The sequence below is a fragment of the Sinocyclocheilus anshuiensis genome, unplaced genomic scaffold (genome assembly GCF_001515605.1).
Source record: "Sinocyclocheilus anshuiensis isolate Anshui unplaced genomic scaffold, SAMN03320099.WGS_v1.1 scaffold2216, whole genome shotgun sequence".
NCBI lineage: Eukaryota > Metazoa > Chordata > Actinopteri > Cypriniformes > Cyprinidae > Sinocyclocheilus > Sinocyclocheilus anshuiensis.
This window is the reverse complement of record NW_015545525.1, coordinates 8,728-26,362: the sequence shown is the minus strand read 5'-3', so window position 1 is coordinate 26,362 and position 17,635 is coordinate 8,728. Positions and strand designations below refer to the sequence as shown.

The 17,635-nt window shown below is 40.2% G+C and overlaps 2 protein-coding genes across 2 annotated transcripts in view; both read left to right on the top strand.

Annotated features, from left to right (window-relative positions):
- The window catches only part of LOC107698293 (uncharacterized), a 32,717-nt gene extending 18,018 nt beyond the window's left edge, over nt 1-14,699 (top strand). The window contains exons 6-8 of the mRNA XM_016499247.1: nt 7,933-8,008; nt 10,533-10,868; nt 14,646-14,699. Of these exons, the coding sequence (XP_016354733.1) occupies nt 7,933-8,008; nt 10,533-10,605 (149 nt within the window). The 3' untranslated portion in view covers nt 10,606-10,868; nt 14,646-14,699. The remainder of the gene's footprint in view (nt 1-7,932; nt 8,009-10,532; nt 10,869-14,645) is intronic.
- Nucleotides 11,941-17,635, top strand: part of LOC107698277 (SLAM family member 9-like) — a gene marked incomplete at its 3' end in the record, with an annotated part of 9,744 nt that continues 4,049 nt past the window's right edge. The window contains exons 1-3 of the mRNA XM_016499233.1: nt 11,941-12,011; nt 14,646-14,743; nt 14,847-14,933. Coding sequence (XP_016354719.1) covers nt 11,941-12,011; nt 14,646-14,743; nt 14,847-14,933 — 256 coding nt within the window. The remainder of the gene's footprint in view (nt 12,012-14,645; nt 14,744-14,846; nt 14,934-17,635) is intronic.

Sequence of the window (17,635 nt, the reverse complement as noted above, 5' to 3'; positions counted from 1 at the left end):
AAACGTACAGTATTTTGTCCAAGCAATAATAAAAGGACACATTTAATTTATAATTTGTCTTAAATAAAAAAAAATTGTGAATCGAATCAAATCGTGAAATCAAAATTGTGAATTGAATCGAATCGTGAGTTAAGTGAATCGTTACATCCCTAACAGTAACCAATAGGTCTGAGAGGAAATCTGCAAATTCTTTTAGGAAATCTGTATACGGCCCTGGTGGTCTATACACAGTAGCCAGAGCAAGAGATACGACACATTTCTTTTGCATATCTGACAGTGTAACATTAAGCAGAAGTATTTTGAATGAGTTAAACCTCTATCCTGTCTTATGAGTAACATTGAGAATATCACTATATATTGTTGCAACACCGCCGCCACGACCAGTCTGACGGGGCTCATGCTTAATGACAAGACATCTTCTAAACGTCTATTTGACATCTGATAGGAAACGTCCTATAGACGTATTGCAGATGAGCAAACACTCTAAAAAATATGTCTTGAAGATGTAAATGCAGACGTCAAATAGACGACTCTGTGATGTATGTGTGCTATCAGGGGAGTGTTTGCTCATCTGCAATACACGTCTATAGGACGTTTCCTATCAGATGTAAAATAGACGTTTATAAAATGTCTTTAAGATGTTTATGATCGGTATTTATCGCAAAATAAATCATGCTCTGCATTTGGGTTTCGATGGCTGAAGGGCTTTATAAATTCCTTTTTCAAAACTATTGAAATTTAAAGAAATCTCAACTGGAACCAAGACTGGTCAAATTTACAGCATTTTACAAACAATCTGATATAGAAAGTTAAAAATAAGTCTGGAATGTAATAATGATTTAATCGTTTGTAAGAATAAATTGCCATGATTGGCATTGAAATGATAAACTGAAATTGAAATGTTACAACAGTTTACTTAATTCAGCTACTTTAATCCTATGACAAATAAAACAGCTGTAACTGATATTTAGCGTTACTGACTGATCTGAACTAAACTCATGTTTGATGTTTTTATTCCTCAGACTCTCTCCGAAGTTGGGACTCTATTGAAGCTGTGATCCGATTGGTCGTCACTGCTCTGGTGGGCGTGGCTGCCGCCGCTGCTGTTGTTGTTCTGGTTTTTGACATCAGATCCAGGATCCTTTTGATTACTTGTTTTTAAAATCTTTCTATATTCCTCATTTTCAAATGCTTAAATGTGAACTTTGTTTGTTAGTTTGAATCGTAATTTGAATCTTTATTTTTTTGTCTGAATCTCAACATGTTTGAAGTTAATCTCGCAGATGATGTTCTATTCTATTTTATTTTATTCTGTTCTATAATAAACATTTGATATGATTACAGCAGCGTTTCCTGTTCTTGCACAGATATTGGTATGTTTGTATTCATTTATTGTGTTTATCAGAGAATGCTTTTCCACACACAGTTCTAGCAGGTGATCTGTTCCTGGAACATAAAGCCATTAGAGAAACTCTGAAATCAGTCTGAGAGGAGAAACATTTGATAAGAAATTATCAACAAATGAGCTGAAGACAGTAACAGGAGAGAGCAGAGCCAAACACTCTCAGGATCTCATGATCAAAAGCTTCTTTAAGACACTTTTAACTTCTCTAGTCACTGATCATGTTATGGGTCAGTTTATTTCTGTTGAAAACAACGCCATTGAACACAACTGCAAGAAGTTGAAGCGTACTGGAGCTCAAAGCAGTAAAATTCAGCGAGTGTGTATTAATCAGCAAAAAGAGGTGGATGTTCACACGTATCAACACTTATTTCAGCTGACGGTGCAGTTTCTCATGACTTTACTACAGAGCAGCCTCACATCAGCTCAAGAGTTTATCTCTCAATATTTGTGGACTGAAACCGTTGAAGATGTTTGACAGATTTTGGTTCTGTTTGTGTTTGTGGCGTCTGGCTGGTGAGTTTGAAATGTGTTTTTATGTGTTTGTTTTTTTTCTAAATGTCCTTTATGTAAAAACACTGAAGCCCAAACAGCTTTAGTTTCAGTCGTGACGTGATTATCGTCTGAAGTCAAAGTGTTTTCTGTGTTTGATGTTGTGGAGCTCAAAGCTCCTGCATCAGAAAAAAAAAGTTTTATTCAAAATGACCACAGAGATCCAGTTAATTAGTTTTGTTATTTGGATATAATTAATTTCAAATGTGTATTTTAAACTGTTTACTTTAGTAAACCATCATAAAGTTATTTAAAAGTCTTAATCTGGCTGTGTCTGTTTGTTCTTCAGGTGTGTTTGCTGATTCAGACGCAGTGAAGTCAGCGTCAGTGATGGAGGGAGATTCAGTCATAATCCCGAAGTACCTCCCACAGGATGCCACGAGGGACACGGTCGAATGCCTTCTCCAGGTCCACAAAACACATATGGACTGGTTGGGCAAACTCCCATGAACCCTCCAACACCCTAATGAGGGTATAGAGCTGGTCCAGTGTTCCACGGCCAGGGCAAAAACCACATTGCTCCTCCTGAATCCGAGGTTCAACTATCGGTCGGATTCTCCTCTCCAGTACCCTGGCATAGACTTTCCCAGGGAGGCTGAGGAGTGTGATCCCCCTATAGTTGGAACACACTCTCCGGTCCCCTTTCTTAAAAAGAGGGACCACAGCCCCGGTCTGCCAGTCCAGAGGCACTGTTCCCGAACTCCACGCAATGCCGCAGAGGCGTTTCAGCCAAGACAGCCCCACAACATCCAGAGACTTGAGAAACTCGGGGTGGATCTCATCCACCCCCGGAGCCTTGCCATTGAGGAGTTTTTTGACTATCTCAGCAATTTCAGCCAGGTTGATGGACGAGCCCCCCGAGTCCCCAGCCTCAGCTTCCTCTACGGAAGGCGTGTCGGAGGGATTTAGGAGATCCTCAAAGTACTCTTTCCACGGCCCAACGACAGCCTCAGTTGAAGTCAGCAACGCACCACTTCCGTTGTAAACAGTGTTGGCGGAACACTGCTTCCCCCTTCTGAGCTGCCGGATGGTTTGCCAGAATCTCTTTGAGGCCGACCGAAAGTTTTGCCGTGGCGACTGCCAGAGCCGCATTTCGCTTGACCCGCCGGTACCCGTCAGCTGCTTCAGTTTGCTGTTGTTGTTCTGGTTTATGACATCAGATCCAGGAGAGCTGAACAGGATGTTTGCTGATTTTTAAAGTCTTTCTACATTCCTCTTCCTCAAATACTGAACTCTGAACTTTGTTAGTTTGAATCTTAATTTGAATCTTAGCTTGAATCTCAACATTAAGATGTTTGATGTTCATAGCCACTTTAGAAGATGTTCTATTCTTTTTTATTTAATTTTATTCTATAATAAACACATGATTACATTATGGGTCCATTTATTTCTGTTGAAAATGATGCCACTGAACAGAAGTGGAAGCCGTGGCCTAATGGAGCTCAAAGCGGTCAAGCTAATGTGAAATAAGCACCAAAAAAAGAGCCGGACGTTTAGACACATTACGCAAAAAATATTCAGCTATTGTAGCTGACGGTGGAGTTTCACATGACTTTACTACAGAGTCGCTTCACATCAGCTCATCTCTCATGTCATTACGGAAACAGTTCTGAAGAGTTTGTCTTTTCATATTTGTGGACTGAGACCGCTGAAGATGTTTCACAGCATTTGGTTCTGTTTGTGTTTGTGTCGTCTGGCTGGTGAGTTTGAAATGTGTTAATGTCCGTTATTTAAATCACTGAAGCCCAAACAGCTTTAGTTTCAGTCGTGACGTGATTCTCGTCTGAAGTTAAAGTGTTTTCTGTTTTTGATGTTGTGGAGCTCAAAGCTCCTGCATCAGAAAAAAAAAGGAACTTTCTGTTTGTTCTTCAGGTGTGTTTGCTGATTCAGATGCAGTGAAGATGGTGATGGAGGGAGATTCAGTCTCTCTAGAATCTGGTCTTACTGAAATACAGACACGTGATCTGATAACGTGGACATTTGGACTTTCAGAGACTCTTATAGCTCAGATCTATAAAGAGGCTGGAAGATTCTCCACAATTGATGGTACTGACGGGAGATTCAGAGACAGAGTGAAGCTGGATCATCAGACTGGATCTCTGACCATCACAAACACCAGAAACACAGACTCTGGACTTTATCGGATAATCTTCATCAGGAGCAGAAAGACCACATACACATTCAATGTTACTGTCTATAGTGAGTCACAATTACACTGCAGTTTGTGCTGCTAGTCTTCATAATAATTATACACAAATAATTAAACAACCTAGTCATTTATTATCACAGGCACATTTATTGATGACGTAAGGCTTTTTTAAAAACTATTGAAATGTAAAGAAATCTCAACTGGAACCAAGACTGGTCAAATTTACAGCATTTTACAAACAATCTGATATAGAAAGTTAAAAATAAATCTGGAATGTAATAGGCTAAATAGGGGCTATACATTGAAGTGTTACTACAGTTTACTTAATTCAGCTACTTTAATCCTATGACAAATAAAACAGCTGTAACTGATATTTAGCGTTACTGACTGATCTGAACTAAACTCATGTTTGATGTTTTTATTCCTCAGACTCTCTCCAAAGTTGGGACTCTATTGAAGCTGTGATCCGATTGGTCGTCACTGCTCTGGTGGGCGTGGCTGCTGCAGCTGCTGTTGTTGTTCTGGTTTATGACTTCAGATCCAGGAGAGCTGAACAGAATGTTTGATTGCTGGTTTTTAAAGTCTTTCTATATTCCTCTTCCTTAAATACTTCATTTTGTTTGTAAGTTTAAATCTTAATTTAGTATGAATCTCAACATTAAGGTGTTTGATGTTCATATCCACTCTAGATGTTCTATTCTATTTTATTATTCTACAATAAACATTTGATATGATTACAGCAGTGTTTCCCATTCCTGGAGATATTCAATATCCTGATTCCTGGTATGTTTGTATTCATTGATTATGTTTGTATGAATATTAATGATCTGTTCCTGCAACATAAAGCCATTAGAGAAACTCTGAAATCAGTCTGAGAGGAGAAATAATTGAGACATTTTATAAGAAATGATCAACAAGCCAAACACTCTCAGGATCTCATGATGAAACGGCTGCTTTCACACACTTTTAACTTCTCTATTCAGTAATCATGTTATGGGTCAGTTTATTTCTGTTGAAAACGACACCATTGAACAGATCTGCAGGAAGTTGAAGCGTACTGGAGCTCAAAGCAGTTAAAGTTCGCATGTTGTGAAATGAGCAAAAAGTAGGTAAACGGTCACACTCATCAACACAGAATAAACAGGCAGTTATTTAAGCCGAGATGAGTTTCACATCACTTTACAATATATAGCATATATAGCGGGAGTAGGTGAACAAAGAGTGAATATATAGCATATATAGCAGGAGCGGACAAACAGAGTGAATATATAGCATATATAGCAGGAGCGGACAAACAAAGAGTGAATATATAGCATATATAGCAGGAGCGGACAAACAAAGAGTGAATATATAGCATATATAGCGGGAGCGCGCGAACAAAGAGTAAATATATAGCATATATAGTGGGAGCGGGCGAACAAAGAGTGAATATATAGCATATATAGCGGGAGCGGGCGAACAAAGAGTGAATATATAGCATATATAGCGGGAGTGGGCAAACAAAGAGTGAATATATAGCATATATAGCGGACAGCGAGTGAACAGAGTGAATATATAGCATATATAGCGGATAGCGGGCGAACAAAGAGTGAATATATAGCATATATAGCGTGAGCGGGCGAACAAGGAGTGAATATATAGCATATATAGCATGAGCGGGCGAACAAAGAGTGAATATATAGCATATATTGCGGACAGCGCGTGAACAAAGAGTGAATATATAGCATATATAGCGGGAGTGGGCAAACAAAGAGTGAATATATAGCATATATAGCGGGAGTGGGCAAACAAAGAGTGAATATATAGCATATATAGCAATATATATCATATATAGCGGGAGCGGGTGAACAAAGAGTTAATATATAGCATATATAGCGAGAGCGGGCGAACAAAGAGTGAATATATAGCATATATAGCGGACAGCGGGCGAACAAAGAGTGAATATATAGCATATATAGCGTGAGCGGGCGAACAAAGAGTGAATATATAGCATATATAGCAGGAGCGGACAAACAAAGAGGGAATATATAGCATATATAGCGGGAGCGCGCGAACAAAGAGTAAATATATAGCATATATAGTGGGAGCGGGCGAACAAAGAGTGAATATATAGCATATATAGCAGGAGCGGGCGAACAAAGAGTGAATATATAGCATATATAGCAGGAGCGGGTGGGAGCGGAATATAACCTTGCGGGAGCGGGGAAAAGAAACAGTCCTGCGCAGACCTCTATGTTACAGCACTAAATAACCTGTAGTAGATTCCTCATTACTGTGACACATGAAACGAGAAACACGACTTGTAATCAGAAAAAAGTACCTCTTCAGTAATCTACTTACTGTAGCTACTCGACACAACCGTGGGAAGCGATGACGAAATCACGTGATATTTGGCAGCTCCGTCAAGGGTTGCGTGCTGAACGTGCTGTCATAGCTTGGAATACAAATGAAGTCAGGGCTCTGAGAAAATCGCTTTGTTACTTTTGTCCCAAGTTCATTTCGGCCTCCGCACGCCCCTATTAATCAGATTTCATTTTAAAATGTACATTTCAAATCTTTACTTTAGTAAGCCATCATAAAGTTATTTAAAAGTCTTAATCTTACTGTTTCTGTTTGTTCTTCAGGTGTGTTTGCTGATTCAGATGCAGTGAAGTCAGTGTCAGTGATGGAGGAAGATTCAGTCTCTCCACAGACTACCACTGAACTACAGACAGAGAATCTCATTAAGCGGACATTTGGACGTCCAGAGACTCGTATCGCTGAAATCAATAAAAAGGCTGGAATCTTCGACACATTTGATGGTCCTGACGGGAGATTCAGAGACAGACTGAAGCTGGATCATCAGACTGAATCTCTGACCATCACAAACACCAGAAACACACACTCTGGACTTTATCAAGTAATCATCATCAGGAGCAGGAAGACCACATACAGATTCAATGTTACTGTCTCTGGTGAGTCATATACAGTTTCATTTGTGCTGCCGGTCATCATAATAATTTTACACTAAAAAAATGAATTAATATTTATAAAACAAACCACTTAGTCATTTAAGATCACATACACATTCATTCATTCATGCACTTATTTTTTGCCTTTTTGCTTAATTCCAGTGGTGGACGAAGTACACGAATCAAGTACTTGAGTAAAAGTACAGATCCGTATAATAAAATATTACTCCAGTAAATGTACTCAGTTTTCAATTTTACTCGCGTGAAAGTACAAAAGTACCGATAGATGAATGTTTATTTTGCAGTTTTATATAGGGTACTTTTATCATTTGATTTTATATTAGCATATCTTTTTTTATAATCCTACTGCTCAAAATACCTGGGATTTTCCCAAAATAACCAATAAGGAAATAATGAATATAATAAGGAAAATATAATTCGATTTTCATAATGATTTGTCTGTGGTGTAAAAACACCCCTGGCCAAATGCCCCCAGAGGGCATCACTACCCACTTTGATAATTACTGTAGTTACCATGTTCTGAACATCACATCCTTTCTTTTCCCTCAGATGTAAACCCTATATATTATAAGGAGTAACGATATGTTTTATGAAATGTAGTGAAGTAAAAAGTACGATCTTATGCTTTGGAATGTAGTGACGTAAAAGTAAAAGTTACTCAAAATAAAACTACTCCAGTAAAGTACAGATACTTGAAAAATGTAAAACTACTAAATGTAAAACTACTTCGTTACTGTCCACCACTGCTTAATTCGAGCTACTTGATAAATAAAACATCTGTAACCGATATTTAGCGTTACTGACTGAGCTGAACTGAACTCATGTTTGATGTTTTTATTCCTCAGACTCTGTCTGAGGTTGTGGTTCTACTGAAGCTGTGGTCCGATTGGTCGTTACTGCTCTGGTGGGCGTGGCTGCTGTTGTTGTTCAGGGGTACGTTCAAGCTCAAACCGGTGCGCAACGTTTTGCTACGGTTTCCGGGTTGAACGACATGTTTCCTGGGGCCTGTTCTTCATACATCACTTATTACATCCGAGATTAAATGTCACATCCAAGATGATACCATCGCGCTAATCAGGATCTAGCTAATTCGGTTCTTCGAACGCACCTGTTGTTGATGATTAGTATGGCTGGATTGAGTTATCTGAGATAACTGCGCGTTCATGGGTTGGTTTAAAAGGGGCTATGTATCGATACTCGAAACCACGATCAGAAATGCAGCGATTGGCTGGCGGCAAGACAGCAACGTAATGACATCATATAATTAAAAAAGCAACCAAAATATCCACAGAAGTATTATAAAATGCCAAAATGTAGTTTATTGCTGCTCATTCTACACCCAGTGGAGGGTAATGTGGTAGGTCTATATAGCATACAATTATAAAATCATATTTAGATACCGGTATGTAGGTCTACATTAATGTTACGTTGTAGTTTAGGTTAAACACAGATAAGCACAAACCGCATTATTACATTCATAAATAACACCGGTAAATAAAGCAAAATGTTATAATATACAAACAATAAACACAATACCTAGCCTATAGGCTATTTTGAACGGTTTCAGAAGAAAACAAGAATGAAAAATATAAGTTGCTAAACAAGCCAAAACGAATTAGGCTAATCAGTGGCGGCGCTAGGGCGGGGCTTGACGGGGCCCATCAGAAACTTGCTTAGCCCCGGCACAGTAATAACTACTGTATTATTATTACTTTTGTAATGCGTTACTCCCAACACTGGTATTAAAGACTATCCCAACACTGGTATTAAAGACTACACAACATTATTATATTATCTTTAAATTATTTTTTTAATTATTATTATTTTAAATTATTGTCCCTGGATCAGTAGGGTAAGATTTAAGTTTACCGAGCTGTTGCTATGACAGCAACTCCGGGATGAGCTTCGAAGAACCAACCAATCCAAGATCAGGCCAAATCATCAACAATCAAATCCAGCTAACTGAGTTAGCGACGTACGAAGAACGGGCCCCAGGAAACGGTGTGCAACGGGGTTTGAAATATGTTTTCTCTTGCTTGGTGGGTGTATCAAAAATGTCAGCCCAATCAGCAGCGACATGTATATAAACACTGTAACATTGAGCGTATTTTGCAGTATTAAACATGTATTTATATAGATTTCATCAGGGTCTGAAAATTCTTCAAAAATAACACAAAGAATGGCCTTCTCAGCTGCCATAGCTGCAACTCTTGCCTCATCAGAACAGGGTGTTCAACGCACCACCGTTTCTGTTTAAAAAACGTTTTGCAACGTTTTGTCGGGGCTGAACGCAGCCCGGGTTTATGACATCAGATCCAGGAGAGCTGAACAGGATGTTTGATTGCTGATTTTTAAAGTCTTTCTACATTCCTCTTCCTAAAATACTGAACTCTGAACTTTGTTAGTTTGAATCTTAATTTGAATCTTAGTTTGAATCTCAACATTAAGATGTTTGATGTTCATATCCACTTTAGAAGATGTTCTATTCTATTTTATTTCATTCTATTCTATAATAAACATATGATTACAGCAGTGTTTCTTGTTCCTGGCACAGATATTCAATATCCTGGCATGTTTGTATTCATTGATTGTGTTTGTATGAAAATTAATCAAATTAAAATATAAGAGAACACTTTTCTACACTCAGTTGATGATCTGCTCCTGCAACATAAAGCCATTAAAGAAACTCTGAAATCAGACTGATTGGAGAAACAATTGAGACATTTGATAAGAAATGAACAACAAGCCAAACACTCTCAGGATCTCATGATGAAACGGCTGCTTTAAGACACGTTTGACTTCTCTATTCAGTAATCATGTTATGGGTCAATTTATTTCTGTTGAAAATGATGCCACTGAACAGAAGTGGAAGCCGTGGCCTAATGGAGCTCAAAGCGGTCAAGCTAATGTGAAATAAGCACCAAAAAAAGAGCCGGACGTTTAGACACATTATGCAAAAAATATTCAGCTATTGTAGCTGACGGTGGAGTTTCACATGACTTTACTACAGAGTCGCTTCACATCAGCTCATCTCTCATGTCATTACGGAAACAGTTCTGAAGAGTTTGTCTTTTCATATTTGTGGACTGAGACCGCTGAAGATGTTTCACAGCATTTGGTTCTGTTTGTGTTTGTGTCGTCTGGCTGGTGAGTTTGAAATGTGTTAATGTCCGTTATTTAAATCACTGAAGCCCAAACAGCTTTAGTTTCAGTCGTGACGTGATTCTCGTCTGAAGTTAAAGTGTTTTCTGTGTTTGATGTTGTGGAGCTCAAAGCTCCTGCATCAGAAAAAAAAGTTTTATTCAGAATCACCACAAAGATTCTGTTAATAATCAGTTTTGTTTGGATATTAGTAATTTTTCAAAATGTAAATTTCGAACCGTTTACTTTAGAAAACCATCATAAAGTTATTTAAAGTCTTAATCTGAGACAAACCCTGTTTCTGTTTGTTCTTCAGGTGTGTTTGCTGGTCCAGACGCAGTGAAGTCAGTGTCAGTGATGGAGGGAGATTCAGTCTCTCTACAGACTAACACTGAACTAAAGAGAGATGATCTGATATCATGGACATTTGGACTTTCAGAGAATCATATCGCTCAGACCTTTGAAGAGGATGGATTCTTCTACACATATGATGATGGTCCTGATGGGAGATTCAGAGACAGAATGAAGCTGGATAATCAGACTGGATCTCTGACCATCACAGACATCATAACCACAGACTCTGGACTTTATCAAGTAACAATCAAAGGCGCGAAACTACAAAAGACATTCAGATTCAACGTTACTGTCTCTGGTGAGTCACAATTACACTATAATTTGTGCTACTAGTCTTCATAATAATTATACACAAATAATTAAACAACCTAGTCATTTATTATCACAGGCACATTTATTGATGCACGTAAATGTTTTGCCTTTTTAAAATAGTATTTAATTTGCTCATTACTTAATGACATTTTCCTCTCCCACACTGTGTGTGATGGACTACCCTAGAATTTCATCCCAACTAATGCTTATCTAACTTTTCTTCCCTGAATAGTAAAAACCTTTCATGTTTGTTATCTTTTTCTGGCTGATGGTGCCTTCACTGCATCAACGGTATTTATTTATACTGAACATTTTATAGCACACCTCTGCATGACGATAGGTCTTCAGCCGACCCTTTTCGTCTCATGTGCATCTGATTGACAGATAAACCGTGCGCTCTTATTTCAGATTCCCTTTCAAGGGAACTTCAAACTGCGTCCTCTAGGGGTCGCTATGGGGAGCACCTTCAGTGTGACCGGTGTCTGAAGCATATATCTAAAAACCACAATAACATTGGCCGGCGACAGCCCATGACGTCACTACCGTTGCGACTATAGTATAAATAGGCGCCGGGAGAACACGTCATCGTCTTCTTCGTCTTCAATGTGATGCATTCGTGGGACTACTGAGGGGGATGTGAGTATTTCACCATTTACCCGAGTTTGTAGATAGTGGTTGCATGAGTGCGTTCGCCTCTCGAGGGAATAGCGATGCATTCGCGCCAGCAGTTTTCGTTCACGCTTGATTTCCGAGGTAATCTAGCGGTTGGGCGGAGCGTATTTAGCCCCCGTGGGAGCTAAGGACCTGGCGGGAAATTTCTCGCTATCAGTAATTTCCTTTTGTTTATATAGGAAATGTATAGTGTGGATCTGTTTAGGGATCTGTTTTAGTGGATCAGCAGTTTTTGGACAGATGGTTTATATCATGTCCTTCTCAGATAACCATATTATACTGCACTCCGGCTTGAAAAAGAAAAATCCATTCTCGTCCCGCATCCACAGATTCCAGCATACTAGTTATGCCAACATCGAGGGGATGCGTGAGAATGGTATGAGAAGATGCCACCTGTTGAAGAGACACTGGCCTGCTATCTCTCCATGGGGGAGACATCTTCTCTTAAGATCTGTGGGTGAGTCTGGTGGTTATCGGGTTGAAAGAGAAGGGCTTTCTTCTTGATGCGCCGGGTTCCCCTTCTGAGCTTTTCGGCACTTCTGTCGAGATGGTGGTCGTGAGGTTTAAGGAGGCCAAGACGTGCTCGGCTGCCTTTATATCCTTCATTCCACGAGGGTCCAGGCTTCGGACTTCACCTCCAGCCTATATCATGAGCCTGAGTCATGCGCGGGAGCCATGGTTGGTGAGTACGATCCATTTTTATCTACTCTACTGCTAGTTCTTGTGTATTTGATGCTAGCCTTTCTCTGCAGCGCTACTCGGACCTGTTCTGTATTTCTGACTTTAGGTTTGACCCACCTGCTAAGTCAGGACCTCCTGCTGTTGACCGATTACAGTGATAGTTCACTCATCGGTTCTGGTTCCAGGCTGGTGATAGTCCTCATCTTCGGCTTGGACATGCAGCCTGGGCTTCTGAGGAAGTCTCCCAGCATCAGGTCCCCAGTATAATGCTGCAACCTCAGGACCTGTGGGTCCTTCTCGTGGGCTAGTACTCTTCTGAGTACATGCTTTGCGACATGCTCCCTATCCTCTGGCCAGGTGCGAGCTACTCATTTCTCACCCTGAGAAGTCTCCCGAGATTTGAATCGTTCCTTAACCTTCATGCACGTTCTCTGAGCTAGAGCTCCTCTCGCTGACGTGTTGAGGAGCTCAATGCTCCACAGACGGTCGGCCCCGTGGGTCCTCACTGTCACACTGCCCTTATGGTTGAACCAATAATCACCCCTCTGTGGAGTGGGCTGGATTACACTGCGTTCCCTGAGGTAAGAGGTATTTGTGTTTCTGTGGAAACCCCTCCTTTGTGCTTCTACTCTGAGGAGCAGCAAGCTCTATACGCATGAATGGTTGGGTCCCGCTATTTCTTCAGATTCTATTGGGTCTGGTTATACGGGACCCACACTCTCTATCGAGACAGAGAGCGCATGAGACCGTGTCCAGCTGCACCAGTGAACTGTCTCTTATTGGGCTGCTGGGTTACCCCCTTTAATCTAGCCCGCCCGCCCCCCCGCCCCCCCTTGGACTCCACTAAACTAGTGTGTCTCTGTTGACACACTTTTAAAGCATCGCTCCCCTCACTGTTGAGGGTTATTTGTGAGCATGGTGCTTTCTTCCGAGCGTTCGAGTTTTCTCCCCTTCGGAGGAGTTGAATTCCCCGCTCCATGGGCTGTTCTCGTGGTGGTGTTTAGCAGTGCTCCCCTCTATCAGAGGGTTGCCTATGAGCACGCTACCCTCTTTTCTGAATTCGGAGTTCTCCTCTCACGTGGAGAGTTGAGTTCTCTGTTTTCCCAGAGCACTTGGAACTGGCAACATCAGGCGAACTAGGCCCTTCCTCTGCCTCTCTGATGCGCTGAGTTTTTTGCTAGGCTTGCAGTACGCTTACCTTTCTGATTTCTAATGAACATGCTGTAGGTTGAGCCCCCTCTCAGCTGAGAGCTGGGTGTTATGCTCCCTCAGTTAGGTAACTTACTGCTAGCCATTCCAGCATTACACCATAGATTGTGTTGATGACTTCTCAAACATATTGTTCTTGGGATGCACCATTTCCATCTATGGGCTGCTCTTTCAGAGTGCCATGAGGGCCCCTTAGAACGGTATCTTTAAAATCCATGTTATGGTAAGTGTGCACACGAAGTCCCTGTGCACTTTCTAAAATCCACACTGTGGTAAGTTTGCACGCTAAGCATTTGCATTCTTTCTAAAATCCTGTATGGTAAGGGCTACGCGCGGCGACTTCGTGCCCTTCCTTGAGTTGGTTAAGAGTTCCACCTTCGGCACCACTCCACCTTGTATCCTCAGGATACCTACTTTAACAGGGTGTTGCTACTAGGGGTCTGTTGAGACAGTTCCTTCAGCAAGCTCATTCAGAGCAAGCAGTAGCCCCCGGGTGACAGGCCAAGACCTATTATGATTCTAGGCACTTGGTCATATCCCCTTAAAGGAATATATTCTTGATTCCAAGCCTTGAGCTCTACCCCAGGCCCAGGAGTTCTGGCCCTAACAGGTAAATTTTGGGGGTATGTAGCCTAGGCCTTTGGCCGTAGGGGATAATGTCACTGACAGCCGTCTAACGTCCCAGGGGCAACTCCCATGGCTATGGTAGAGTTGGTACTTAGTGCTCGCCGTGGTTTTCTGGCATGCACTCCCCTCAGTGGGTATACCGTTCCCCATAGCGTCCCCTAGAGGATGCAGTTCGAAGTTCCCTTGAAAGGGAACGTCTCTGGTTACTTATGTAACCATGGTTCCCTGAGTAGGGAACGAGACACTGTAGAGACAGATAGAGACGGTTTCTGTCCTTAATGTTGTAGTTAATTTTGCAGATTTGGCTTTGTACATTCAGTTAAAAAGGACAAACCTCCTCATTCAACTGAGCTGTGTACATGTACTTTATCAAATATATTAGGCCTATGTTCTTTCTTGCTCCATCCATGCAATAAATGCATGTCCTCAATGAATGAGCATATTTGCTCAGGTCAATGGTGTGACCCATTTCAGACACAAAATGTAAATTTTTGAGGGTTTGAGAAAATAATTAAAATGAAGACTAACAGAATCTACATTAAACACTCACTGACTTATTCTCTCATGTTTCCAGCTCATCTGTCTGTTCCTGTCTTCAGCAGAATCTTTTCTTCATCATCATCATCATCATCATCATGTTCACTGTTGTGTTCAGTGTTGAATGTGGGTCACGTGACTCTCTCCTGGTACAAAGGAAACAGTTTATTGTCCAGCATCAGTGTGTCTGATCTCAGCATCAGTCTCTCTCTACCTCTGGAGGTGGAATATCAGGATAAAAACACCTACAGCTGTGTGCTCAACAATCCCATCAGCAACCAGACTCAACATCTGGACATCACTCAACTCTGTCACACATGTTCAGGTACAGCGGCGCTGATATTAACGTTTATTACACCGCTTTGTGGAAATCTCGATTCTGATTGGTCAATCGCTTCATTCAAGTATTTCCTAATATTCAATGTCATCCATAGAAATGCTGTATATCACATCTTAGATATCTTAGAGATGTCTATCAGATGTTTGTACACAGCAGATGCTTTTCAGATGAAGCGATCTTTAACAGACATCTTGCAGGCATATGTGTGCTGTCTGAGTAGAAATTCCTCTTTTTCAAAACTTTTTAAATTTAAAGAAACCTTGACGTGCAGGAACCAAGAGTGATCAAAATTACACAATTGTACAAAAAAATCGGATAAAAAAAGTAAAAAATAAATCTGCAATGTAATAATGAGCTATTTGCCATGATTGAAATTGAAATGATAAATTGAAATGTTACAACAGTTTACTTAATTCAGCTACTTTAATCCTAGGACAAATAAAACAGCTGTAACCGATATTTAGCGTTACTGACTGATCTGAACTGAACTCATGTTTGATGTTTTTATTCCTCAGACTCTGTCCGCGGTTGTGGTTCTACTGAAGGTGTGATTCGATTGGTCGTCACTGCTCTGGTGGGCGTGACTGCTGCTGCTGCTGTTGTTGTTCTGGTTTTTGACATCAGATCCAGGAGAGCTGAACAGAATGTTTGATTGCTGATTTTTAAAGTCTTTCTATATTCCACTTCCTTAAATACTGAACTCTGAACTTTGTTTGTTAGTTTAAATCTTAATTTAGTTTGAATCTCAACATTAAGGTGTTTGATGTTCATATCCACTCTAGATGTTCTATTCCATTTTATTTTATTCTATATAATAAACATTTGATATGATTACAGCAGTGTTTCCTTTTCCTGACACAGATATTCAATATCCTGGTATGTTTGTATTGATTGATTATGTTTATATGAATATTAAAGGAGTCATATGATGCAATTTAAATTTTTCCTTCGTAAAAAGACAGTATAAGTCATTATAATCCATAATTATGTCCCCACTGGATGCAACAAATGCCTCGTTTATAATGGGTTTTAATGTTTTTATCGCACCGCTCCGGCCTGACGGCATCACAGTATGGTAGGGGCGTAACATTTCCGTCACATGCTTAAGGTATTCTGCCAATCACAATGCACTGAATAACTGGCTAACAAGGAGAAACATTTGAGACATTTGATAAGAAATGAACAACAAGCGAGCTGAAGACAGTTACAGGAGAGAGCAGAGCCAAACACTCTCAGGATCTCATGATGAAACGGCTGCGTTCACACACTTTTAACTTCTCTATTCAGTAATCATGTTATGGGTCAGTTTATTTCTGTTGAAAACGACACCATTGAACAGATCTGCAGGAAGTTGAAGCGTACTGGAGCTCAAAGCAGTTAAAGTTCGCATGTTGTGAAATGAGCAAAAAGTAGGTAAACGGTCACACTCATCAACACAGAATAAACAGGCAGTTATTTTAGCCGAGATGAGTTTCACATCACTTTACTACAGAGCAGCCTCACATCAACGCATCTGTCATTTTATTACTGAAACCGTTTTATTACTGTTTGTCTCTTCATATTTGTGGACTAAACCTGTTGAAGATGTTTGACAGATTTTGGTTCTGTTTGTGTTTGTGGCGTCTGGTTGGTGAGTTTGAAATGTGTTTTTATGACTACAGTTCTTTCTTCCGATTCAGTGTTTGTTATTTCTAAATGTCCCATATGTAAAAAGACTGAAGCTCAAAAACAGCATTAGGGGCCATCCACACAGAACACGTCTTTGCGTCTAAAAATGGGGGACATAGTGCTCAGGAATGTATTTTTTTAAAAGCGCAGCACAGAACACAAAGGTCTCGAGACACACTTTGATACAATAATGGAAACAATAGTAGGGATGGGTGTATCGATCCTGAAGTATCGATATTGATACTGATGCGAGTATCGAAAGTATCGATACTCAAATAATATCGATACTAAGGTGTGTTTTTTTTACCAGTGATTTAGATTTTTTGTTAAATAATATAATGCGTACAATATGCATTGAATTGGACGAATAACCTATGTTAGCGAAACCTATGTTTCCTGCTCATCTGAACAGTGTTGCCAACTGCTTTCAATTGAAAGTAGCTAAAACTGGTAGCTAAATGTCACTAGATGACATCACAATGGCAAATTCGCTGATCTATATAAAGATGAACGTATCAGTGGGCAAGATGAGAACTTAGATAAGGTTTGTCCAAGAAGTTGCTATATTTGTCCCTAAACTTTTGAAAAAAGTCTCAAAAGGGGTGGGGAAGTCGCTAAATCTAGCTACAAAGTAGCTAAATTGGCAACACTGCATCTGAACACATGTAAATGATGCAAGACAGAACTAATCAATCACAGAGCGTTCGCTCACTGCTGACAGTGCATTCAATCAGGGCTGCATTTACCAAGTGTCATAAGAAACCATTGATGCTTTTGGGAACGGCAGCCCAGGCCAGAACTATGCTTATCAGAGGACAGAAAAAACATATATGTTTGAGCTTTTTCACAATAAACAAATTGAAATTGTAGCCTACATAGTTAGTGCAATTAGATTTATTTAAACTGAACGTTAAAAGTTCATATTGATCGTGTTCTACGGTGACCATATTTTAGTTTTTCAAAAAGAGGACAGTAGGGGGCGGGGTTAGTGGGCGGGGGCAGGGGCGGGGCTTCGCCTA